Source organism: Oratosquilla oratoria, chromosome 1, assembly GCF_046742065.1.
Source record: "Oratosquilla oratoria isolate Oo_2021 chromosome 1, ASM4674206v1, whole genome shotgun sequence".
In the NCBI taxonomy this organism is placed as follows: Eukaryota; Metazoa; Arthropoda; class Malacostraca; order Stomatopoda; family Squillidae; genus Oratosquilla; species Oratosquilla oratoria.
Window position 1 is genome coordinate 76,312,746 of NC_134777.1, and position 25,816 is coordinate 76,338,561.

At 38.6% G+C, this 25,816-nt stretch overlaps 1 protein-coding gene across 3 annotated transcripts; it reads right to left on the bottom strand.

The window, feature by feature from the left end:
- On the bottom strand, window positions 1-25,816 carry LOC143040259 (pyruvate dehydrogenase protein X component-like). Of its 3 annotated transcripts, none has more exons than XM_076211071.1 (9): window positions 25,653-25,816; window positions 20,797-21,968; window positions 12,079-12,290; window positions 11,429-11,580; window positions 7,639-7,787; window positions 6,536-6,712; window positions 1,410-1,594; window positions 844-944; window positions 1-449 (listed from the first exon to the last, which is right to left on the bottom strand). In XM_076211071.1, the coding sequence occupies exons 1-9, from the start codon at window positions 25,777-25,779 to the stop codon at window positions 274-276; spliced, it is 2,451 nt and encodes an 816-aa protein (XP_076067186.1). In that variant the 5' UTR covers window positions 25,780-25,816; the 3' UTR covers window positions 1-273. The 3 variants fall into 3 exon arrangements, with proteins under 3 accessions (XP_076067186.1, XP_076067282.1, XP_076067374.1); XM_076211167.1 differs by lacking the exon at window positions 20,797-21,968 and adding an exon at window positions 22,222-22,403 and having other exon boundaries at window positions 25,653-25,812; XM_076211259.1 differs by lacking the exon at window positions 20,797-21,968 and having other exon boundaries at window positions 25,653-25,810.

The window sequence follows — 25,816 nt, forward strand, 5'->3', positions numbered from 1 at the left end:
TGGACTTTAACACATATTTTATTTTCTTCTGTACAATTATTTACATAAATTCAGAAGTACTCAAAATCCCAAGCATCTTGTGATGAAAATTTTAATAAAATTTACTCTATTCATAAAAAAAATCCAATTGTGTTGGAAATAACCATTTACACCACTTTCAAGGCTTTGCTGAGACTGAACACATTTATGTACTAATGACTGAGATAAATTATCACCAATAATAAATATGTTATTCACCAAACTATCTATCTACATGAGGGTCATTTGGAATTTTTACAAAAGTCCCCGAGCCAAGTGAGCAACAGGAAGAGCTCCAAGCATCAGGGTCTTTGGTTCCTCCAGGAGATCCTTCAAGATGCTCAAGAAAACTGCTGCAGAATCATCGTCAACTCCTAAGCGGTCATACGAGAGGGTTGCACTCATCCGTGTGCTGAGACTACCGGATTCATCTGGTGGAAAATGGAAAAAATCTGAGAAGTAAATAAAACAACAAAATGGGGCAAAATGGCAAGACTGCTAATGATCTCCAGAACTGGAGACAAGTGGAGAAAGATACAAGCTCTCCTCAACTCTTATAGGTTCTTCCTGGCATACTGCACATGACCCATCAACAACCATCCCCTTGAAGACTTCTTCTGTTGTGACTTTTAATTTTATTGATTCACCTTTCACTCCTCCAGCTACTTCCCACCTTTTATCTTTGAAGAGATTCAGATCTTAACTTATTCCATACTGTAGAAATATACAATTCCATACCCAAGATTAGACACCACTAAAAGGCCAACACAAAGGTAAATCTTGCAATAAACTGCAAACAGTGAAATATCTGAGACCGTTACTTACCCACTGTAAGTCTCCCTCCACCCACAGCAAGGATTCCACACTGTGGAGGGTTGATGATCGCACTGAACTCACTGATGCCAAACATCCCCAGATTGGAAATCCTGTATGATAAGGAACAATGACAATTGATAAATAATATTAGATAGAAGTCACAGCAACAAGCCAATGATAGGTACCTGCTTGTAGCTGTAAGGTGGACAGCAGAGCTGCTCAGTTTTAAGAACCTGTCAACCTCCTCACCTTCACCTTACGTGTAGCCCTCAGGCCTGACATTTAGTTTCAAGACTGGGCCCAAGATCTTTTTCTATCAACTTAAACTGCTTTGGCTTACCCACCTCACTTTTAAGGGGGAATAGGCCTTTTGGTACAAGTATTATGATCAAGAGACAAGATGGTATGATAACTTCAATCCAGTGAATCATACAGCAAGTACAGAGAAAGAGCAACTATAAAACTTGAAAATGAAGACAATGTTCCCTTATTTCTATTTATATTTGACCATTACCATAAATAAAAAAATGGAGGCCTCAGCCATTAAGGAAACTTTAAAACTTGAGGGTACTTACGTGAAAGATCCCCCTTGAAACTCTTCAAGTTTCAACTTGTTTTCCCGTGCTCTACCAGCCAAGTCCCGCACCTTTTCTGCAATCTCCTGTATGCCCAGCATATCTGCATTCTTGACTATGGGAGTGATGAGCCCTGCATCAGTAGCCACAGCAATACTGATGTCCACTGTTTCACTGTGCACCAACTGAAACGAACAAAGTACAGTTCACTTTTCATACAAACTTTTCATTGAATCATCTCATCATGTGGGAATATGGGTGCTGAATAACAGTAATAAGTGCTGTCAAGTTTCCCTACTGAAAACTACACCTCAAACCATTCATTATTCCCTACCCACCAAGTACTACTATATACATACATACATATACCAAAGGCTTTTTTCCCCCTTACAAGGGAGGTAGCCAAAAAACAAAGACAAAATCCACTCCCAGCCATTCCATCCCCACATACTCCACTCCCATTCACCCCACTCCCTACCCTCTTATCTTGTCTCCTCCTGGATGACAGGTCATCCCTGCATCTCACCCACTGCCCTGGGTCAGAAGCAGTGTCGCAAGACACAGCACATCCACATCAAGGCTGCTTCATTTAATTGGCAACCCCTCTCTCCATCCCCTCATGCAGAAAAAGAGATGACATGGAGAAATACCTTCAGGCTGCATCAAGTTATTATTCACACATACTAACCTCATCACCCCATCCCCCACCCACTCCTTTCCATGCATCACAGCATCATCCATATACATCCATTCTTCATTCACCCCTATCTTGTCTTCTCCCTTACTTCCTAAACAGACATTCCCCTTGTTCCAAATGCCCCTTTTACCCCATCCATCCATCTCATCCTTGGTTGCCCCCTCATGTCTACTCTTTCCACCTCTGCCTTCCACACCTCTTTTACTAATCTTTCTTCGCTCATTCTTTCCATGTGTTCAAACCATCCCAATACTCTTTCATCAACCCTATCTCCCAACTCCCTTTCCACCCCTGTTCTCCTCCTCACATCGTTTTGCACCCTATCTAGCCTAGTAATTCCTATCATACTTCTCAGATACCTCATCTCAAACACATTAAACCTCCTCCTTTCTCTTTCTCTCCTATGTTCCATGTTTCTGACCCATACAGTGCCATTGGCACAATCACTCCTTCATACAACCTCTTAGCATCCATTCCCAAATGCCTATTTCTCATTACACTTTTTAATCCCACAAGGCATTTACTTGCTTCTCTCAATCTTTATTCTACCACCATCTCCACTTCTCCCTTTCCCACCACATTCACACTCAAGTATCTGAAACTATCCACTTCCTCCGGTCTCTCTCCCTTAATATTCAATACCACATTCTCCCCTTGTACATCACCTTACTTTTACCCACATTTATCTTCAACTTCCTTCTTTTGCACATCTTCCCAAACTCTGTCACTAACTTCCTCAATCCCTCCTCTGATCCTGCTACAAGTGCAGTGTTGTCAGCAAACAACAACTGGCTTATCTCCCATTTTTCTCCATTTTCTTTAACCATCTCCAATCCCTGACCCACTAACCTTACATTCACCTCTTGCACCATCCCATGTATATTTTGAACAGCCAAGGTGACATAACACATCCCTGATGAAGTCCCACCTTTACCTCAAACCACTCATTCTCTCCATTTCCGATTCTAAAACAAGCTCTATTACTTTCATTAAAACTCTTGACTGCTCTTAAAAGCTTTCCTCTTATCCCATATATCTGCAATATATACAGTGCCTTCCTGTCTACCCTGTCATAAGCCTCTTCATTTCCAGATCCATAAAAGCCAAAAAAACATCCTTAACTTTTCCTAAAGCTTTTTTACATATCTGTCTTACCACTAAAATCTGATCCTTGCATCCCCTGTCCTAAACCCACAGTTCCTCACCAATTACTCCCTTTGTTCCTCTCCTAATCCTTTCAATCAAGAACCTCACATAAGTCTTCCCAACTGCACTTAACAAACTGATCCCTCTGAAACTACTACACTCACACTTGCCCCATTTTCCCTTGTAAAGTTGAACTATATGGACAGTCCTCTAGTCCTCCAGCACTCTACCCACTCTTAAACATTAAATAACCTCACCAGCCAGTCCACCATCACTGTACCTCCTCTTTTTTTTTTTTTTTTAACATTCTGCATGACACCAATCCAACCCAGGTGCCTTACTTGTTCTCATCATCTTAACAACTGCCTTCACCTCACCTTTCCTTATTTCTCCTCCATTTTCCTTACTCATCACAGTCATTTTCCCAGTGCTTCCCACTGCAACTACCTTTCCCTCCCTATCCTCTTTCACATTTAGCAGTTCCCTAAAATACTGCCTTCTCTTTCATTATCATCTCTCCATCTGCTCAATAATAATAATAATAATAATAATAATAATAATAATAATAATAATAATAATACATACATAAATATACCAAGGTTTTTTCCCCCTTACAAGGGAAGGTAGTCAAAAAACAAAGGCATAAAAACCATTCCCATCCATTCCATCCCCAATACACTCCACTCCACTCCACTCCACCCTCTACCCTCCCTCCCATCTTGGCACCTCCTGGATGTTGGGTCATCCCTGCATCTTGTTCACTGTCCTGGGTCAGAAGCAGTGATGCAAGACACAGCACATCCACAGCAAGGCCGCTTCATTAACTTGGCAACCCCCCTCTCCATCCCCCCTATGCAGAAAAGGAGAAGACAGGAAGAAATCCCTTCAGGCTGCATCAAATTTTTCTCACACATACTACCTCACCCCGCATCCCCCACCCATTCCACCTCATGCAACACATCATCCATATACAACCATTCTCCATTCACCCCTGTCTTCTGTCCTCTCCTGTCCTTCCTCAACAGACATTCCCCTCTTCCCCAAAGCCCATTGTACCCCATCCATCCATCTCATCCTGGGTCGCCCCCTCCTCCTCCTCCTCCTCCTCCTCCTCCTCCTCCTCCTCCTCCTCCTCATCATCATCATCATCATCATCATCATCATCATCATCATAATCATCATCATAATAATAATAATAATAAAAATAATGTTATAATAAAAATAATGATATGGTTTAACTTCACACACTCCCCCCCCCCCATCGGAAGGATAGGACGGTGCCCCTCACAGAGGGCAATAATAACAATAATAATAATAATAACAATAATACATACATATACCAAAGGCTTTTTCCCCCTTACAAGGGAGGTAGCCAAAAATCAAAAGCATAAAAACCATTCCCACCCATTCCATCCCCAAATACACTCCCCTCCCATCCACCCCCCTTCCCTCCCTTTTTTCTTGGCTCTTCCTGGATGACTGGTCATCCCTACATCTCGCTCACTGCCCTGAGTCAGAAGCAGTGTCACAAGACACAGCACATCCACAGCAAGACTGCTTCATTAAATTGGTGCCCCCCCCCCTTGTACCCTCATGCAGAAATGGAGATGGGGAGAAATAAATTTGGGCTGTCAATTTATTTTTCACACATACTCCCTCACCCCCCATCCCCCACCCACTCCCCCTCATGCAACACAGCATCATCCATACACAACAATTCTCCATTCACCTATATCTTCTGTCCTCTTCCGTCCTTCCATCATCATCATCAATCATTATCAATCATTATCAGTCATTACCAATCATTATCAATCATCATCATAACAACAACAGCAATAATAATAAATAATGGGGAAAATAATAACAAAAAATAGAAAACAAATATATAAAAATAAAAACAAAATAAAAATAAATACTGCCTTAAGTTTCAGAATGGAAACCCAATGGTCCAAAGTGGTTAGCAATGGTCCACAGGCACTCCCATTGATCTCTCTTGGAGGGCTGAAGAGAATCAAGAATCACATGAGCATGGTTTGCATTCACAACATCAACCAACACTGAGACAGTACCTCCACAGAACAAGCCTGCCCACAATCAAACTGCCCTAGATGTAACCATCACCCAAAGGACATTAAGCACTTTGTCTATCACTGCCCCACACTATTCCTTAACCCTTTGGCTGCCCGATGCTGGGAGGATTTATGTTTCCGAAAAATTGCATTTTACCCATAATATATGAAGTGTCTATTTCCTTCTTTTGCATAATATTCTGATGTTGTGGACACCATTCCCAATCCAAATATATCAATATTAGCTTTCTGAGATAATTCATATATTTATTATGAATATTTTTTTTCAGAAATATTAAAATTTTGGGGAATTTAAAAAAATATATATATATACAAAAGTCATTCTTTTGTATGCCAGTAATACTCAGTAAGGTAGATAATGACCATATGTTATAGGAACAGTGATATAGAGACACATAAGTTGGTCCTGAAGAAAAAAAAAATTACGTAAAAATTTATTTCTTAGGGTACCTAAATTTTCTATCAATAAAATGATTATTCACACATTTTACCATATCACATCTAGCCTATCATAATTTTCTATCACTGGAAGTATTGTAACTAGAATATTTTAGTGCTAAAACGTTTATTGAGAATATATATACGATCGATCAAAATTTTTTTCAGTCGTCTGCAGCTGCTACTGAAGAGAATTACCATACGCTATTATTTGTGGAAAAAAATCATTATATTTCCTATTTCTTAGTGATTGTAAAACAACTACTCAACATATGAATGACAAAACTTAGCTATGAATCATATATTCGGCCTTTTATGCAGGTTTAAATGCCGATTAAAGTCCATTCGCTCGCAATGTTTACATTTCATCAGCTGATATTACTGCGTAGATAAGGGCTATTAGTTCGTCCAGCTGGTAAGAGATGGCAGCACCTAACCGAATGTAAACTTGATATCTCGTTTCTACAAGGTGTTGGGAGCATGGCACGATGTTTAAAACGTTTTTTGGCTTGCGGTGCATTTTTGCGAGTTAGGGCTGTCATGAGACTGTTTTAATTTTCGCAAAAATGCGCATTGGGCAGTCAAAGGGTTAACAACACAATATTTCTCCCCTGGGTCTTCTGCAAGAGAGATCTGGGGCAATGATTGACTACAGGTAGTTCTTTGAGCAAATTGATTGACTACAGGTGGTCCTTATAGCAAAATGATTGACTACAGGTGGTCCCTGGAGTAAAATATTCAAAACTCAAACTCACCTGGTTCCCTTGCCAAACACAGTTCATCTCTGGACACTGCTGTAGAGCCACAGCGACCGCTTTGATGATCAGGTCATTCATGGACACTTTAAATCCATCCTTCTTGAACTGCTTCCTCATATTTACCAACTTATCTACTGAGCAATCAATTGTTCCATAGGAATGGGCTACACTTCCCTGTAACAATATTGCAGAAAATACCATCACTCCTCTGTAATTTTGAAAAACCATTCCACATGAATCACAATATCATTTCTACAATAAACAGGCTACTTATGATGCACTGCTCGAACCCACTTAACAATTCTGTTCCTCCCAATGCCAAATATATTCATCAACTCTGTTCTTATTAAGGTAAGACAGTTTTATTCAGCTCATGGCTACCTCCCTTGCAAGGGGGAAAAATCCTTTGGCCTATGTATGTATGTATGAGCAGATCTTGCACTGAATTTTTTTTTAAATACTCTGATTTGACCCATTAGATTCTGCTCTTCAAATGAATAACTCAACTGGCAATTCATTACAAGTTTGAAGGGTCTAAAACCTTTCAACATGTAAAACCATTCACAGTAACATCAACATCCTATCTATATACCCCGTAAAATCAACATCCTATCTATATACCACAGGCTTTTTCCCCCTTATAAGGGAGGTAGCCAAGTCAAAGGCACACACCCACTCCCACATTCCATTCCCACCCACCACCCTTGTTTGCCTCTGATTTTAGCTACTTGTGGATGAAGGATTATTCCTGTCTCCTGCCCACTGCCCTGGTTAGAGGCAATGCAGCAAGACACAGCACATCCACAGCAGGGCTGTTTCACTTTCACAGTGACCCTCCCTCTCTCTGTCCCCTTATGCAGGAATTAGAGGCAGGAAGAAATCCCTTCGAGCTACATCAAATTATCATCCATACACAACCCTTCTCCACTCACCCCTATCACCTGCCTTCTTCCTTCTTTGCCTGATGGACATAAGAAAAGATGAAGATAGGGAGAACAAAAAAATCCCTTCTGCTGTGACAAAATGTCATGAATACACAACCAAAATCAACATCCACCAACATTTAAAACTAATTTTGTTCCAAGACAATGTTTTCCAACCTTAGACTGCATTAGTCTCTTGGCAATAGTTCTTCTCATATTGGTTAGCTCAATGTCTTGATACCCATCACCAGGTTTAACAACAGGAGCTGGAGTTGCTACAGGTGCCGGTGCTGCAGCAGCTGGTTTTGGAGCTTCAGGTGGTGGTACTATAAAAGAAGTAATGAGGAAAAATTGAATCACTTATCTCTTAGTTTAGCGAGCCTTACATAAATATCTGTTCACTGAGAAAAATGCAGCAAATTCCTGTTCACTAAAAACATAAGGATTAACTACTTGACAACTAAAAGAAGTGATGTGATATGGTTTAACGTCACACACTCCCCCCTATCAGGAGGCTACAACGGTGCCCCTCACAGAGAGCTTTATAGCATGGAATTTAATAAACCATGCCCTTGGTCCAACTTCGCTGGTGGCAGGATTCGAACTGCCCTCACCTCGACCTTCACCGCAAGTAACGACGCCCTAACCCGCTCAGCCAGCGAGCTTCCACTAAAAGTACTGCCTAAAATTATATTATGTATCATGATTTCACCCATGACACTTGGAATTATTCAAGCCACAACTATATTCATTCTATGGGAACTTATAAACCAAATCTGTAAGAAGAAATATAACTGAAGAGTTCTTTTTTCTAAAAAGCTAAACAATATCAGATATTAATGGGAAATTAAATAAACCACCCAAGGAGTAATATGTTCAAGAATCAAATAATTCGAGCTATAGTGACTGAGTACGGACTAGCAAAGAAAGTGTGGAAACCAGAAGTGGGTAGAACAAGCTTGAGAGGAAAACCAAGAATTTAGTGGTGGTTGGATGGGGTGAAGAGAGCTTTGGATGTAAGTGGTATGTCTCTTGAGCAGGAAGTGAATGTGCAATTCATAGGAATGAATGGAAGGAGACCAAGTGATTGAAAGTCTATCAAGTATGAATGCAGAGTGGAAGAAGTTGCAGCCAGAATGTGTCCACAATTCTAAAGGTTTTCCAGAAGTTAAACCTGTCATACAAGAAATTCTTGACCTTGCACATACAGCTGACATGGAAGAAGTGGAATAGGAAGAAGAAGGGGCAGTTGCAGAGGAAGAACCAGGACTGTAGCTGCACTTAACAAGGAAGATTTTAGCTGATACTATCTCCAAATTTGACTGTGCTATCCATGATATTGTGAATAATGATCCAAACTGTGAACGCTGTCTAAAATTTTAAAACGGTCAGGAGTGGTCTCACCAACTTTACCAAGAAAAAGTGCACCAAGCAAAACAGTCAACTTTAACACAATTTTTCACTAAATCTGCCCCTCCTACAATGCTAGATGAAGATTATGATGGCAACCCCAATTCACCACAAGCCAACTCTACGTCTAGCAATGATGATGCCCCCACCTCGCCCCATTAACCCTGCTGACACCCCTCCCCATCCTTCATTTTGTCACTTTTAAGTCTCAAGTCTTCTTTAATTTTGTGAATACCCATTTTTATATCATTTAACTTCAAGATTTATTTACATTTCATAAGTCTGTGCCTACAAATATATGTATAACTGCATTTTATGACAGGGTTAGAATGTGATTTTTGTTTGTAAGAATGTATCTTGACTTATACTGGGAGACAATTAGAAAATGGAATTCATTTAATGCATTTTCAGTTATCAAACGATTTTCCAGGAAGGTAACTCATTTGTTAAACAAGGGACAAGTGTACTTTACTGTACTGCAACTGTCCCTCTGTTATGCTGTCCCCCTTAACACTGTCCTGTAACACTTCTTTGCATATATATTTCCATTTTTGCCTCTATCCCCTGTGGTAGGGGGAAGAAAGAATACTACCACCAAGTCTTCCCACTTGGGTCATAAAAGCGGCTAAAACAGGATGGAGTGTTGGGATTAGGCATATTGCTGCTCTTTGTAACCCTGAGGGGTACATTCCTATGAGAAGACAAGGCAAAATAGGGTTTGGTAGGAATTTTCCAAACAGAACCCTAAGGATTGGGTCTTTTACTGTGCATGGGTATCCTACAGATTAGAGTAAATGGGAAGAGATTGGTAGTATGTTTGTGAGAAGGAACATGGATGTGTTGGCATTGAACAAAACTAAGTGTAGTGGGGAGGGTGTCGGGAGTGAGGAGAGGATGAGGGAGGTAAGGGGTTGCTCTACTAATAAGCATGTGGTGAAGTGGAAGGAGGTTTCTTCATGGTTAATATGGATGAAGGTGAAACTGGGAAGGTAGATGTGGGTCTTTGTAAACACATATGGCCCTGGTAGTGAGAAGAGTGTGGAGGAAAGGGAGGTTTTTTTTTTTCTTTTTAGATTTCAATGAGTATTTACAATCTTTTTTGATAGATTTCAACACGTATTTACAATTTTGAGAGGAATGTCAATCCAGTGGTTTTGGAAGATCTCAATACTATAGTAGGGGATGAAGCAATAAATGGAGCAGTTGGGAATTGTGTGCCAGGAAAAAAACCATAGTAGAGAGTGGTGATGTTTAGAAAGAGTTGAGAGCATAAGTACACATGGGTGAGGGTGAGGGTGATGAATGGAAGGGTGGTCCATAAGGCATTAATGGTCTATGTAGTGGTATTCAGGAAAAAGAGTAGGAAAAGTTCTGGATGCCCATGTTCTTATGGGAGGGTGTGGTGGAATATCTGATCATTTTTTGGTGAAAGGTAAGCTGAGGGTGGAGGATAGGTAGAGAAAGAGGAAAAAGGCAGGAGGTAGAGAGATGCTAAGAGTAAACTTTTTAAATGAGAAGGAAAAGGAGCACGAGTACCAGGAGCTAAGAAAAGTGTGAGAGGTGGTGAAGAATAGAGGTGGGAGTGGAGGAGGAATGGGGTGTACTCACTGCCCTGGGTAATAAGCAATGCAGTGAGAGACAGCACACCCACAGCAAGGCCACTTCACTATATTGGTAATCCCACTCTCTGGCCCCTCATATAGAAAAATAGAAGACAGGGAGAAATCCCTTTGGGCTGCATCAAAATATCATTCACACATGACCATTCCCAACTCCCCCTTATCCCTCAGCCACTCCCTTCCTTGCATCACAGTATCATCTAAACACAGCCATTCTCCACTCACCCCTTGTCTCCCACCTTCTCATTTCCCTGCTCAATACCCCTTTCACCCCATCCATCCATCTCATCCTTGATTGTCTCATCATGTTCACTCCCTCCACCTCTGCCTTCAATACCTTTTCCTATTCTTTCTTTACTCATTTTTTCCATGTGTCCAAACCATACCGATACTCTTTCATCAACCCTATCTCCCATCTCCTTTTACACCCTTGCTCTCCTCACCTCATTTCATTATGTATGAATGATATTCTGACACAGCCCAAAGGGAATTCTTCCCCATTTTCTATTTTTCTGCATGAGGGGATGGAGAGGGGGGCTGCCAAAAGTGAAATGGCCTTGCTATGGATGTGCTGTGTCTAGCTGCATTGCTTCTGACCCAGAGCAGTGAGTATTCATGGATGACCCCTCATCCATGAGGAGTTGAGATGAGTGGGAAGAAGGGGTGGTGGATGGGAGTGGAATGAGTGGGAATGAGTACTACCTTTTAACTTGGCTAACTCCCTTGTAAGGGAGAAAAGGCCTTGGGTATACAGATAAGATAGTCTTTCATAGGGATGTGTGCTTTCATTCTGTCCCCTTTCAAAAGGTGGAAATGGGACTTCAGTACATTACAGACACAGAGGTTCTTTCAAAGATGAACATCAAAATGAAGGGACAAGGAAGAACTTCATGTCAAGAGGGAAACAAAGAAGAGCATTTCCTTGGTGATGACTTTACCTGATGCTAAAGCAATAGGTTGAATGTTCTTTTCCTTGACCAACTTCAGAACATCACCCTTGAGCAGTTTACCATGAGGTCCACTTGGGGGCACCTGCTCTTCACCCAAACCAAATTTCTCCAAGAGCAACCTTACAGAGGGGCCAAAATTCCTGAAATGTCAAGTGTGATTGAGAACATGCAAATCTAATGCAAATGTCAGAGTAAAAAATTGTATATATGCAAGATTTAATTTTCCCAGGTCTGGCTTGCATTTGTCCTACTTTGCAGGATGGCCTTCTTTTAAATCCTTTCATACCCCATCCCTTCACAACCTATCCCATAAGTAACAGTGACTCATCAAGAATTGTATTCACATTTATAATGTTAGAAAAAAAGTCTTAGAAAATAATATTCCATATTAAATAATTTTACCAAAATTCTATTTTTTAGAAATATTATCTTTACAAAAAACAAAATTATTATACAAAGTAACAGATACCAATCTTCCTATATCTCTAAAAAAATATATCAACCCCTTATAAGGGTTTAGGATACTACCTAATGTGTTAAAAAATCTAGAATATGTTTGTTCACACATAGGGATCCCACTATACAATAAAAACCAGAATATGATCACACAAGCACAAACAAGGACCATCATGTCTTACCCATGACTGGCAGGTGCAACTGCAGGCAAAGCAGTAGCCACACTTGGAGTGTCTGCAGGTGCTGGAGGTGCAGCTGGAGCTGAAGGAGCAACGGCATCAACAACAGCTGCTTCTTCCAGCTTGGGAATCTCTATACTCTTCCAATCTTCCCCCTCTGGAGCTAGGACAGCAATGAGGGTGCCCACTTTAACATCCTTGGTGTCCTCTGCCACCTGAGCAAGAGACATAGCAATTGGTCAAACTTTATGTTTACAAACCAAATGTTCATCTACTCACTAATCAATACAACAGTACAGTACTGGCTACTAGGTTTAAGGCACGTCAACTGCATTTTATTCCTTTTTTTTCAGCTTGACCTACATAAAACCCTTGCATCTATCATGTACAAAACTGAACCTAACATGAAGTGATTATCACTGAACAATTTATAAAAAAAATCTGAGTTTTGCCTTACTTATCTAATGTACATGCATAACAAAATAAAATATTCAAAGTAAATCTACATTTGGCACCACACTGTATGTAGTATTTCCAAGTATAAAGTACCAAGAAAATGAATGACTGATGGTGAATTTGACTATTGACCAAAGATATGTAGCTCAGAAAATATGAGACAAAACTACAAATATACAAGATAAACACATAAAATTTACATTATCACAAGGCCCCGATAAGCTCTTACACTAACCCATAACACCCCACCAATAAGGTGATATGCTTTAGACAGTTTATTCAACCAGAGGACAAGCAATATCATGCAATGGAGCAGACTTCAGTCTGAAGCAAGTCTCCAATGATCCAAGATTCTTCTAGGACAAAGTCCATGAATGCATAAAATTGGTTGTCCTTGGCCAAAACAAAATTCATGAAAATGGGTTAATGGAATTACAATATGGCAATGAGCTGGTATAAAGAAGCTATATTGTGCACATTACACTTAACCCTCTGCTATCGTGCCCTCCACTATCGCATTTTATTGCTATCGCACATACTTAAAAAGCTGTACATGTCTACATCATGCATGAAATTACTGCTATCGGAAGTCCATCATTTAAAAACTCCCAGGTTATGACATCACATGATAGTTGAGTTTCTCTACATACTCTAATTGAGAAATAGTTCTTCACATATTTCCCCAATTGTTGGTGGTGTTGCAAGCTTTACAATAAGTTTGATGTTTTTTTTATATTATAAAAATTTTAATGTGATTTAATTTTTTATTACTATCTGGCCAGTATATTGGTGGGAGTTCTAACACTTGACTTCTTAGTTTCAAATGATAGAATTAATGGTTCCACGACTTAACAGTTTGAAAAGTTTTTATTTTCATTTATTTCTGCAGGATAATGAAATGTAACCACCTATTGTGGGCATGTGACTGCATCTATTTATGTTTTGTATTTACCCAGTTGTATCTTACAAGAAGGGGAGCTACACTCGTGGTGTCCCATCTCTGTATCTCGCCATGTCTAATTTGCTCTTAAATTCATGTATGGGTTTTGCACACACTACTGTTTCGTCTAGTTTATTCCACACATCCACCTCTCTGTGGGGAAAGCTGTTCTTTTTCAGGTCTAACTGTCCTTATTGAGCTTCCTTTCATGTCTCCTTGTATTTCTCTTATCCCAATTTAGTAAGTCTTCTCTATCAAGAAATTCCATACCTCTCATGATTCTGTAAATAGTCAACAAACCACCTCTTTCTCTTTGTTCCAGTCAACAATTCTAGTTTTGACAATCTCTCTTCATATGACAGTTTTGACAGAGTTGGGGCCATCTTTGTAGTTGCTCTCTGGATTCTCTCAATTTTCCTTATATTCTTTTTGATACTGGGTGACCAGTGTTGTTGTGTACTCTAATTTTGGCCTTATCAGTGTGACTAGTATTTTCTTTACCATTTCTTCATCCAAGTAAAAGCCACCTTTATTGATCTTAGCAAGTTGTAGGTTTCTCCAACAATTTTGTTTATCTGTTTATCAGGGGACATGTCCTTTGTGATGATTACTCCCAGGTCTTTTTCAGATCCCACTTTCTTTACTTCCTTTGTAACAATTTTATATTGTCCTGATATCTCTTTTTACTTTTTCCAAATTCTATTATGCTACATTTCTTAATGCTGAAGTCCACTTCCCACTTCTGACTCCATTTCCAAATCCTGTTCGGAACTTTGTATCAATTTTTGTATTTCTGATTTTCTTGCATTTTGAGTTGACATATCTTTAATAACATTTTTGTTTTTCAGCTTTCATCCTTTGGAATAACTTGTTTTTGATAATCAGTCTACCATGAAGGCAAAGCAGTAGCCAAGTGTCAAACACACAATTGTGGCTACTATACAACAGTGGAAGACTGCAACACCTGTGCGGGAAGTTAAAAAGAGGAAGAACTTAACCTATGTTCAGAAGTTAGAAATTGTGAAGATGATTGACAAAGGTACAAAGCATCGTGTTGGGAAAAAGTTTGGAATAAACGAGTCAAAAGTGTATGGAATTTACCAAAACTGTGAACATATCAAGTCCCACATGAAAATAGCTCCATCAGAAACTGGTGCCCAAGCTATGTGAAGTGGCAATCAAGTGCTACTCAAGACTGAACAGCTACTACGGAGATATCTGGAGCGACAGGCATAATTTTACTTTATGTTAAAGCTCTGCTTCAGTGGACAAAAATATTTTTTCATACAGTTCAATGTACTATTAATCAACCTGACATTCATTTCTGTCACAAGTCAGTTAGGTAAAGATAATTTAGTTATGTCAGCTAAATTAATAATCAGCACATTTAAAACAAGTTTCGATGTATTTTTAATTTCTGTCATTCATTACCTGTTATAAGTATATATATAACTTATAATGTACATATCAAAACTGGTAATAAAAAATTATGTCCACCAAAACAAGTCCAAAAAAGTCCAGTAAAACATTGCCTAATGTGGTTTTCATGTGACAGGCAAAGCAGAACTTGTTAGTCGGCATACATAATGTTATGGACACTGTCAAGGAGCTGTATGCTGCTGTTGCTCACAAAATGGGTGTACAACAGCCTTTGTTATTTCTTGTATCAAAAGGATGGGTAGATAAGTTCATATCATGTCACAAAGTGAAAAGTGTTATGATAACTGAAGAGGCAGCAAGTGGTGACAAATCTGCAGCCCATGCATACTCCGAATTCTTGAAAAACATTATCCTGGAAGGCCAGTACACTCCCGATCAAATATTCAACATGGATGAAACTAACTTCTACTGGAAGACAATGCCTAAAAATACTTTCATCACGAATAAGTCAGCCAAGGTTCATGGATGGAAGGCAAGTAAAGAATGCTTTACCCTGCTATTCACAATGAATGCATCAGGAACCTACCGCATGAAGCCAACAATTGTGCATCAAACAAAACAACCCAGGGCCTACAGAGGAGACTGAATGTGCACTGGTTAAATTCAAGGAAGGGGTAAATGCTGGCAAAACTTTCTCATGACTGGTTCAAAGAGGAATTCATCCCCAAAGCTAAAGAGTTTTGCCGAATGAATAACATCAGATTTAACATTCTACTCTTGATAATGCCCCAGGTCATTCTTCACTTCTTTGGACCAATCATCCTGATATTAAAGTGGAGTTTTTGCCACCTAAAACTATAGCATTAATCCAGCCACTGGACCAGGAAGTGATAGCCGTTGTGAAGGCGGCATACTCAAGTCAGCCGCACTCATACAGCAGTCAGTGGACAGTGAGTGTGAGGATGAGGACATGGTGCAAGGGGATACTGAAGCAGAACAGCGAGTGATTCACTATTGGAAATCTTACAATGTTAAACAAGCAACTGACTTAATAGTAGACCACTGGAAATGTGTTACCCCTGCCACTATCAACCATGCTTGGTGTAACATTTTGGAGGGATTGCATGAGGACCACCAAGTGGCTGTACCTGGTAACCCACAGAGTTGAGGCAGAGGCACGGTAAATTCCTGGAGCTGGATTTGCTAATGTGACTGGTCAGGATATCAGGGGAATGATTTGAACTCGCAGCAACTGCTGAGTTGACAAGGATGAAGTGACACATGAAGAAGGAAGCACAGAAGAGGGAAGTGAAAATGTGATACATGCTGACCTTTCTATTGCTGACATCAAGACTGTGATAGAATTGGGTTGCAGGCTATGCCACCTTATCGAACAAAATCTGAGTGCCAACAGTGAGGAAAAAGTGTTCCTTAATTAGTAGGGCACTGGAAAGTTAAGAAGATCAATATCATGACCACATCAACTCTGTCAGCAACAGATCACGGATTTCTTACAGCATCGCAATCAGGCACAGCAACCAGAGGGTGAACCAAGACCAGAACCCTCCAACCAGCCCTCTGACTTAGATCAAACATGCTACTTTGAGGGCTTCCTTGGTGCTATGAATGATGAAATCCTAGATGAGTTACAGGCTCGCTGGGTTGGTGACTAACACTCCATCTAAGCCTCGAAATCTATCCATCCACCTTAGCTCCTAATCATCCACAATGAGGTAAATAAAATGCTATAAAATGTATGTTGTTATTATGATTCTTGATTAAGTTTTTTTATACTGTATTATTTCATTTTTATACTATTATATGGTATAAAAACTGGGCAAAATAGACCAAAAAATTACAGATTGGAGGTCCTAGTGTCAAGTTGAATTATTATCTTAGGTTCTTCAGTTCAGCTATAGTGATTTTGGCTATCACATAGTGATAGCTGTGCCAATGGGACCTTTCGCAGTGAGCAAATTTATACCAGACACCGCCAGATTTTGTAATTCTTGCCGGAAAATAAATACTTTTTTGGGCAAGTTTTATAAGCTTACAGAGGTGTATCGTTGTACATTATTGTGTCTGAAATTTAAGTCAATTAATTTCATGATTGCAAACGGCATATAGCATTGTTTGAGCCTCTATTTATAATCACAGATGATATTCGTAAAACAGCCTATAATTGTATCAAGCCAAGCAATTTGTCATTTTCTACCGACTTCAATGGACGTATACTGATATATACTTTCATTTGAATGCACCAAGCAATAGGCAAATTCATGTAATGTATCGAAAATATAATTTTGCATCGAAGACTTAATTTTTTCGGTACGATAAACTTTGTCTTAAGTTATATATTTTTTTTAATCTGACGTGCAGTTTGCCGCGGCACACATAAAATTAGTCATATTTGTTTGAAAATAGCTCTCAGCAGATCTAAGAGGCTATTCTTTACAAAAATGTCGTTAACTTCGTATGTCCGCCACCACTGTTGTTATTTTTTATCTCACTGATTATCTTCATATACAGGACGTGACAGTGATATCCATTATTTTTCAACACTTTCAGATAAAATGCACAAACCGAAATCAACACCCTCTTATTTTTACTGCTCATAGTTACTTCAGTAAAAATAATTACCTATTTTTAGTTTTACCTTATAATTAAATTAACAAAGCCTTATCACACACCAGTAAAAATTATAACATTATGAGTCATGTTTTTAATTTTAAATACATTTATGCAGCAATTTATGGCGTATCTTTTTTTAAATATCGGTTTCCAAATTAGCTAAGTCACCCCTTTGCCTTGTGAAATCTGAGACAATTGAAAATTTTAGCGCTAATAGGAATCTACGAGCCTGACTGCAAAAGGTCCCATTATGCGCAATAGCAGAGGGTTGAATTTAGATGCACTGCAAAGTTAAGAGATTAACTTTCTCACACATATTCAACATGTAAACAAAGACCACAACTGAGTCGCTCCTTTCTAAATGTGAGCTTCCCTTTATACTCAGGTAATTAAATGGGTCATCTTAATGTTGCTAGGTCACTGGGACAACTGCATGATAAGATCTCTACCTTAAGGTCAATACGTGGGATTTGTGAAAAGTCTGTGCTTCCAACCTGGTCTTTTCTACCACTTTTCTAAAAGCTTTCTGAAAGCTACACACTGATAATTGAATTAACCTCCCCTTTTTTTTTTTTTTTTTGCATTTGATAGTTATGTTGAAGCACATAACTAAAAGATAAAAATGGATATGTGCAATAATTTCCATTGTAATGCTTTAATATTAAAAGGAAACCAGGCTAAGCAAAGTATATATTACAATAGAAAATATATTTCTCACCTTTTTTTTTATTTAAAAGCATCCATAACAGAAGAAATAATAAACACAAGGGCTCTTATTATATTTGCAAATATATAAAAGCAGACATTTTTTAGTATATGTATGAGAAAACAAAAGCTACATCACCTGTCATCTTCATATTTTCCACAAGAAACTTCCATAAACACTAAGGCAATATTGGTCATGATATCCAATCAGCAACACAACCAAAAGGCAACAGGTATTCAGCCCAAGCACCTTTAAGTCTTCCCTGCCATGGGTGTTGACATTTTGATCACTTTAATCTCACATGTACTACCCTTTTCTATCCAATAAAAATTAATGTTGTGTCTGAGTGTGTTTGATTTTCATTCAATTTTCCATTACTTCCAAGATTCTTCTCCACTCTGCTTTAAATGGTAGTTCAAACAATGGTAGCTCAAACAACTATTGATGTCATTTAAATTCTACTTCCATCCAAAACCAATATATATGCACAAGTACACAATATGCATTTACACATGATTAATAATATGCAACCCAAGGATGATTAGGTTGTTGTAAAAAGGTTTATATATATATATATATATATATATATATATATATTTATATATATATATATATATATATATATATATATATATACACATATATATAAATATATATATATATATATATATATACATACATATATATGTATATTTATTTATGTATATATATATGATGGGGGTTACTAGGCTGGATAGAGTGAGAAATGAGGAGGTGAGGAGGAGAACAGGGGTGGAAAGGGAGTTGGGAGATAGGGTTGATGAAAGAGTATTAGGATGGTTTGGACACATGGAAAGAAAGAGTGAAGAAAGACTAGTAAAGGAGGTATGGAAGGCAGATGTGGAGGGAGTGAACATGAGGGGACGTCCTAGGATGAAATGGATGGATGGGGTGAAGGGGGCTTTGGGGAAGAGGGGAATGTCTGTTGAGGAAGGATGGGAGAGGACAGAAGACAGGGGTGAATGGAGAATGGTTGTATATGGAAGATGTTGTGATGCATGAGGTGGAATGGACGGGGGGATGGGGGGTGAGGTAGTGTGTGTGAGCAAAATTTTGACGCAGCCCAAAGGGATTTCTCCCCGTCCTCTCCTTTATATGGGGGGACGGAGAGGGGGGGTCGCCGATTTAATGAAGCGGCCTTGCTGTGGATGTGCTGTGTCTTGCAACACTGCTTCTGACCCAGGGCAGTGGACAGGGTGCAGGGATGACCCATCATCTGGGAGGTGCTAAGATGGGAGGGAGGGTGGAGGGGTGTGGAGTGTTTTCAGGGATGGAATGGGTGGGAATGATTTTATGCCTTTTCCTTTTTGGCTACCTCCCTAGTAAGGGGGAAAAAGCCTTGGTATATGTATGTATGTATGTATGTATGTATATATATATATATATACACACACACATACATATACCTGGAGTCAAGCTTGGAGAATAAATTTCAGTGTCCAAAAATGCAAAGTATTGGAAATTGGTACTAGCACAATATCATCAATTAATTATTCAATGGGTTGTTAGACAATCACAAACGCAAAAAGATAAGAAAGTTCTAAGAATTTTGATGAGAAATAACCCATCCCTTGACAAACATATCAGTAAGATTGTGGGGTAGACATACAGACTGCTGAAGAGTTGATGAAAAAATCATAGATAACCTATTCTGTCCTAGATTGGTGTATGCAGCAGTCCCCACACAAATGAAAGATATAAACAAAATCAAGAGACTACTAAGCACAGCAACCACAATGATTCCTGAACTTGCAATGTTGCTCAAGGAGAGACTAGAAGTACCAACTCTCATATGGTTAAAGGATCACAGAGAAAGAAGGGTTTTGATTGTGATGTTCAGGTCACTGAAGAGGTGGACAAAATTGACAAATAAAGTATCTTGATTTGGGATAGGCAGGTATCACAAGGCCATAGAAACAAGTTGAAAAAGACCATATTTCCGAATGATGTGAAAAAATACAGCTTTCCATACAGGAATACCATGAGAGATAAGAGCACAGAAGCCAAAACTATACATATGATGAGGTATGATAATTGGAGAAGAGATAGGACCCTACAAGCACATCTCACTCCCTGTATACTACAATGAAGTAATTACAATTAAGTAAATATACACACACAAAATGAGGACGTGAGATATGAAGATGGGTAGGAATGAGAGAAACTGAAAGAAAGGGTATACGAGTGGAAGCAAGGAGCAAGAAAGGGAGTATAACAGAGAACAGAGGGAAAGACGTAAATGGCATCTGTAAGAGCAGTACACAAGTCATAAAATTACTAATAATCCTTAACCTAATAGTTCCTATTACCCCAAAAATAAATTAAATATATAAGAAAACAAATATAATCAACACCCAAAGCAGAGTGGTGCTGGATACTTGGGCTATACAAAATCATGCAGAGTATAAGCTTGACGATGTTATTTAACTAATTTGTTCAGAATGCAAATCCCAATCTGTAGCAGCTACCAGAAGCATGTTTTTTCCAACAACCACTTTGGACTTAAAAGCTTAACAAGCTCAGGTATCCATCACCATGTGCTCTTATACTAAATTGCTTGGCTGCATACCTGATGCCTCTCTTCTTCCTCTTCTAGTGTGGCAGTTGCAGCAGCAGCACCAGCAACTGTTGGGTCACTAAGCTCCTTATCATCCTTTCTAAGAGTCTCAATGTCTCTGTTCACCTCCTCTCTACTTGTGACCTCTTCATCAACTGCCTCCAGTACGTGTTTTTCTTGAAGTTCATGAGGGCTTACAATTACTTCTGCTACTTCTTTGTCTGAAAGCGTCTCCTCAAGCACTACTTGTGTTGTCTCCATTTGAGCACTGCTTTGAAATTCTTTTGGTTCTTCTTGAGCAAAAGAGGTAATTGTCTGCAATTCCTCTAGCTGCAAAGTGTGTTGGCTAGGAGTACTAATAGTTCCAATATCTACATCAACTGACTCTATGCCTCTATATGCCTCTACTACATTTGTGACCTGTTCACTAGCTGCCTTCAGTGATTGGTTTTCCTGAGGTTTGAGAGCACTCACAACTACCCTTGGTAATTCTTGTTCAGACATTTTTTCCTTAAAATTAATTTGTGTCTCCATTTGTGCACTACTAAGAACTTCTTTCAGTTTTTCCTCAGCATAAGAGGTAACTGTTTGTGATTCCTTTACTTGTAAGGAGCACTGACTAGAGCTACTAATAATTTCTATATCTGCATCAGACCCTGGCATCTTGCTAACAGCTGGGAGATCACCGCTAATTATCTTCTGTTCCTCTCCCCCAGGCTCTAATACAATATTTCCTGCAGATATTTTTATACTCTCCTTCTCAACACAACCTTCTTTATCTCTTTCTGGGCTTTTCAAAATTTCAGGTTCCACATTCTGATGGTCTGCAATTTCTAGGCTTTCTGCATGTTTTTCACTAGAGTCTTCTAATAATAATTTCTCATACCATCTTAATTCTCGGTTGGGATCATTAAAAGGCACATATAAGGAACTGTCAAAATAGATGGACTTGGGTTTTTCTGGATACTGGCATGGATTAACACTTTCACAGTGAGATGCTTCCAACTTTTTAACTTCCATCTTCTTGTACATCTTTCTTATTTCCTCCCATCTTCTCACCTCTGCTTCCCACTTGTTTTGGAGTACCTCTTCATCTTCCTGGGCACTTAACAGAGATGCGGCTTCAGAAAAATTCTCCATGAATGTACTATTGTCCTCCACATCGCCAAAGATGACAAAACCTGCTATAAAATGAAGAGGAAGGAAATTGGATGGGAAACTCAGGGAAGAAAAATATAAAGAAAAAAAAATCTGAAGAGCTTAACTCTGGTATCCAGCAGCTGCTCCTGAAAAGAAAGTAGTTAGGAACAAACATCCCATCAACTTTGGAGTTAAGCAAAGGACAGATGGAGTTCAGGTTCTGATCATATCAGTATCTTATAACAAATGGGCCTCCATCTGTCTTTTGCTTCATGTTCCTGGCATCATCTAACTTACCAAAATCTTAGCCAGTGTGCCTTCCTCATCCATCTCCATGGCTACCACAGCTTTATCCGTCTGAATATCACAGATGATATCCCCTGCAGTTATAGGGTCGCCCTCCTGTTTCAGCCACTTGACAATGGTGCCCTCCATCATGGTTGGTGACAAAGAGGGCATTTTGATGGGCAAGCCCTCAACTTCACAACAGAAATAAATGTATTCACAATTTATTCTTTTATGAAAGGAAATCAGCAAGATTTTAAACATAAAATATACCCAATGTAGTAGTCCAACTTTAGCCATGACAAATAAAATGATCTTCAGTAATAAAAAAATAATAATAACAATAACAACAATGACAAAAATTAGCAAACAATACTCTGGTTAAAATAATAGGTTAATGAAAATTAAAGTATTGCCACAAAAGCATTACCATATGGCCTAATCATTACAAACATTAGCTAGCATATTTCTGCAGGCCCAGAAGCAGCCTAACCCTACTTTGTGGTATATTTTTGGTAAAGTAAAATTGCATCTAATTTTGAAGTCAAGTTTACCCATGAATGATGACATACTGATAACCCCTTTAACCCATAGATTTTTTCAACTACAGGTTGTTTGAAGTCAGGAAATAACCACAATATTCTCGTCTTAATTTACCAAAAACTAACCCCTACTTCAGTTGATTTAGTGAATTGATAGCTGTAGAATTAGGATTGAGATTGAAATACAGCAATTATGCATATCAAGTTGTATGAAATCTGTATTCTAGAATGCTTAGTATATGAAAGTATGGATAACAAATTATACAATTTCACTTTTTCCATTTGGATAGTGGCCTATCATGTATAAAGCATTATATAAGAGACTCAACACCATAGGTCCAAGTATGGTTGACTGCCCTCAAAAGGAATGTCAAGTTACCAATATATCATTTTCATTATTACTCTCTTTATTTACCACCTGCTGACTTCTCCATCTTGAGTATTGGTTCTGGTATTACCCATCTCTAATTCCCACATATGGAGATTATCTATTATAAGTATCATGTAACATTTTCACTTTAGTTAAGATGAAGTTGTACCTCCCATAGACCTTTGTCAATGAGAGAGGTCAAAGGTCACTAGGCATTCAGTGCAACATCGGACCCCTTTTACGCAGTCTGAGACATGATTTGAAACTGACCAGGAGTGTTAGTCATTTGTAATTGGGAAGTGATATGAAATTTACCCCAATCACAGACCTCATATAAACCTGATAGTGTGAAGTGTAAATGCAATGAAGTGTGTGCTAAACCAAAGTGTGAGGACGTGTTCTAAGCGAGAACCAGTCTCCCCTCAACGCATACCTTCATTTCACCCCCACCCTTTCCCATACCTATCCACCATGCCACGACCAAAGTTGACACACACATCACCACTGCCAGAACAAAGACAAAGAAAATCACTAAGTGGCCCCAAGGCCAAGGTAAGTTATAATATGATGTTTTAATGGAATATCCAAACAAAATAGAATTACTAAAATAATTGCATATTCACAAAGATACATGATGCTTTGTGATGCCACTTTTCTGGGTTTCATGAGTCCCTGCCAATCACAGTTAGTTTTATGCTTTCAATGTGAACATTGTAATTCACTGAGTACCCCAGAATTAACTCGGTAGGGCAATCGCCTAGATTAAACTTACACTGTCAGCATTACATTAAAGGGGTTGGAAATTTTTAAAAAGTCATATATTCTCCACACATCAATATGTGGAATTGTCACTTGGACGAAGACATTTTTACGGTTTCTATATATGTATCTTAATCAGTTCTTCACTTGTACTAACACAGATTCAACCCCATAATAGACACTAGATCCCTACAAAGACAACAACAAAAAACCACTATCATACAACAATGCTCTACATCCAACCCTCACAAATGGCAAAATGTAATCTCTTCACAAAATTACCTAAGTCATGGCCAATTTTATGGGGGCTGTGGGTCTCTTGCAAGAGAGAACTAGGGCAAGAGGCTGGGGTAAAATCCCAGAATCAGAAAACCACTGATATTTAACATGAAATTTCTATAGTTCAATAGCTCCTAACCTAACCTAATTTAACCTAACATAACCATTCCATACAAAAAAAATATTTAAAATGCAAAAAGAAGTGAAAAATGGGTATCATTTTAGTTGTGCACACCTACACAATATAGCATTAGAAAATTAAATATTAATTTTGTAAGTTATACAACATGAACGTAATGTGCGATTTTCTTGGCGGAATTAAGAAACAAAAAACCTTGCTACAAGCAAATGTGTTAACGAATGAAGCTGCTAGGATACGGTAACAGATACCATGCCAGTCCAGTCTCTATCAGATGACGCCTTTTACGTTGTGGACTGGCTGTTCTCCAACTCCAGGTGACATTAATAAGTGCTGTTACAAAGAGAATAGGGCTTCCTTCGTTCATTAGAAAATACATTTTAGCAACTTTTCTGTTATTTATTACTACCAAGAAAATCACATTACATTGATCTATTACAATTTACAAAATCAATAATTAATTTTATATTGCTATATCACGTAGGTGTGCACAACTAAAATTTTACTAAAAAATGTGTTTGAGTGATACTGGAATAGAAGAGATATTGGTTTTTCATATGGAATTATCAGCTGTTCCAATAAAATGCAAACACATTTTACTTTCTTCTTTGCATTTCAAGGATATGTTTTTTTTCTGTAGAATGGTTAGGTAAGTTAGGTTAGGGGCTATTTGACTAGTTTAGTTTCGTGTTATATATTAGTGCTTGTGTGCTTCTGGAATTTTACTGAATAACCAGGTTCTATTGAACTTCATATATTGTGAAAGGTTTGTTCCCCCAAACTCCATTTGTGGAATAATTCGTCTTATTCTATTACCTATTGAAATTATACTTCAAGTAAGGACTGGCATGCCAACAAATACAGGTCTCCTCCTTTACTAATTAGGTAAATTTACTTTTCATTATCTCTGATCAATCGAGCAGGACACTGGGTGGTGGCCAACAAACAGTTACAAAGTGTGCTAACCTACTTTAACCTATCCTACTGTACACGATGTCAGACTGCTTCTGGATTAATATGGCACTAGGAAAAGATGCTTTTGACTATAATAAAATATTAAATATGCCCGACCTGACAATCTGTCACCTCACCCCCTACAAACAATTTCGTCATAGTAGCCAAAAAAAGTCAATGGATAAAATATGTACATGTCTAACCATTAGTTTAATCTTAGCAGTAGTCAAGAAGGACTAGCTATGTGAAATATCTAAACTAGTTAAATACCTTCTGCTGTCCGTATGACACTGAATAATTATAATACTAGAGAATAGTCAATAGACAAACAAAATAAATAGTACTATGTAACTATTGCATCACTACATACGTTAAGATAAATCTTCTTCAACATTCTTACCATTAAGCGTGCTTGATCCATGAAAGAGGGCAGCATAAACATGATTCACTTTGAGAACCTTTGTCAACCTTAATTTTCTAAGATTTTGTGATATCTGAACAGCCGTCCTACTGCTCAGGGCAGCCATTTTCCCGGCTGTGCAATATTGTTTACATTAACATGAA

Coding starts and splice junctions, on each gene's coding strand:
- LOC143040259 (XM_076211071.1), bottom strand. CDS start 25,779: ATGGCTGCCCTGAGCAGTAGGACGGCTGTTCAGATATCACAAAATCTT. Junction 21,969..25,652: donor TGGATCAAGCACGCTTAATG/GTAAGAATGTTG, acceptor TTCATTTTATAG/CAGGTTTTGTCATCTTTGGC. Junction 945..1,409: donor TTTCAAGGGGGATCTTTCAC/GTAAGTACCCTC, acceptor CTTATCATACAG/GATTTCCAATCTGGGGATGT.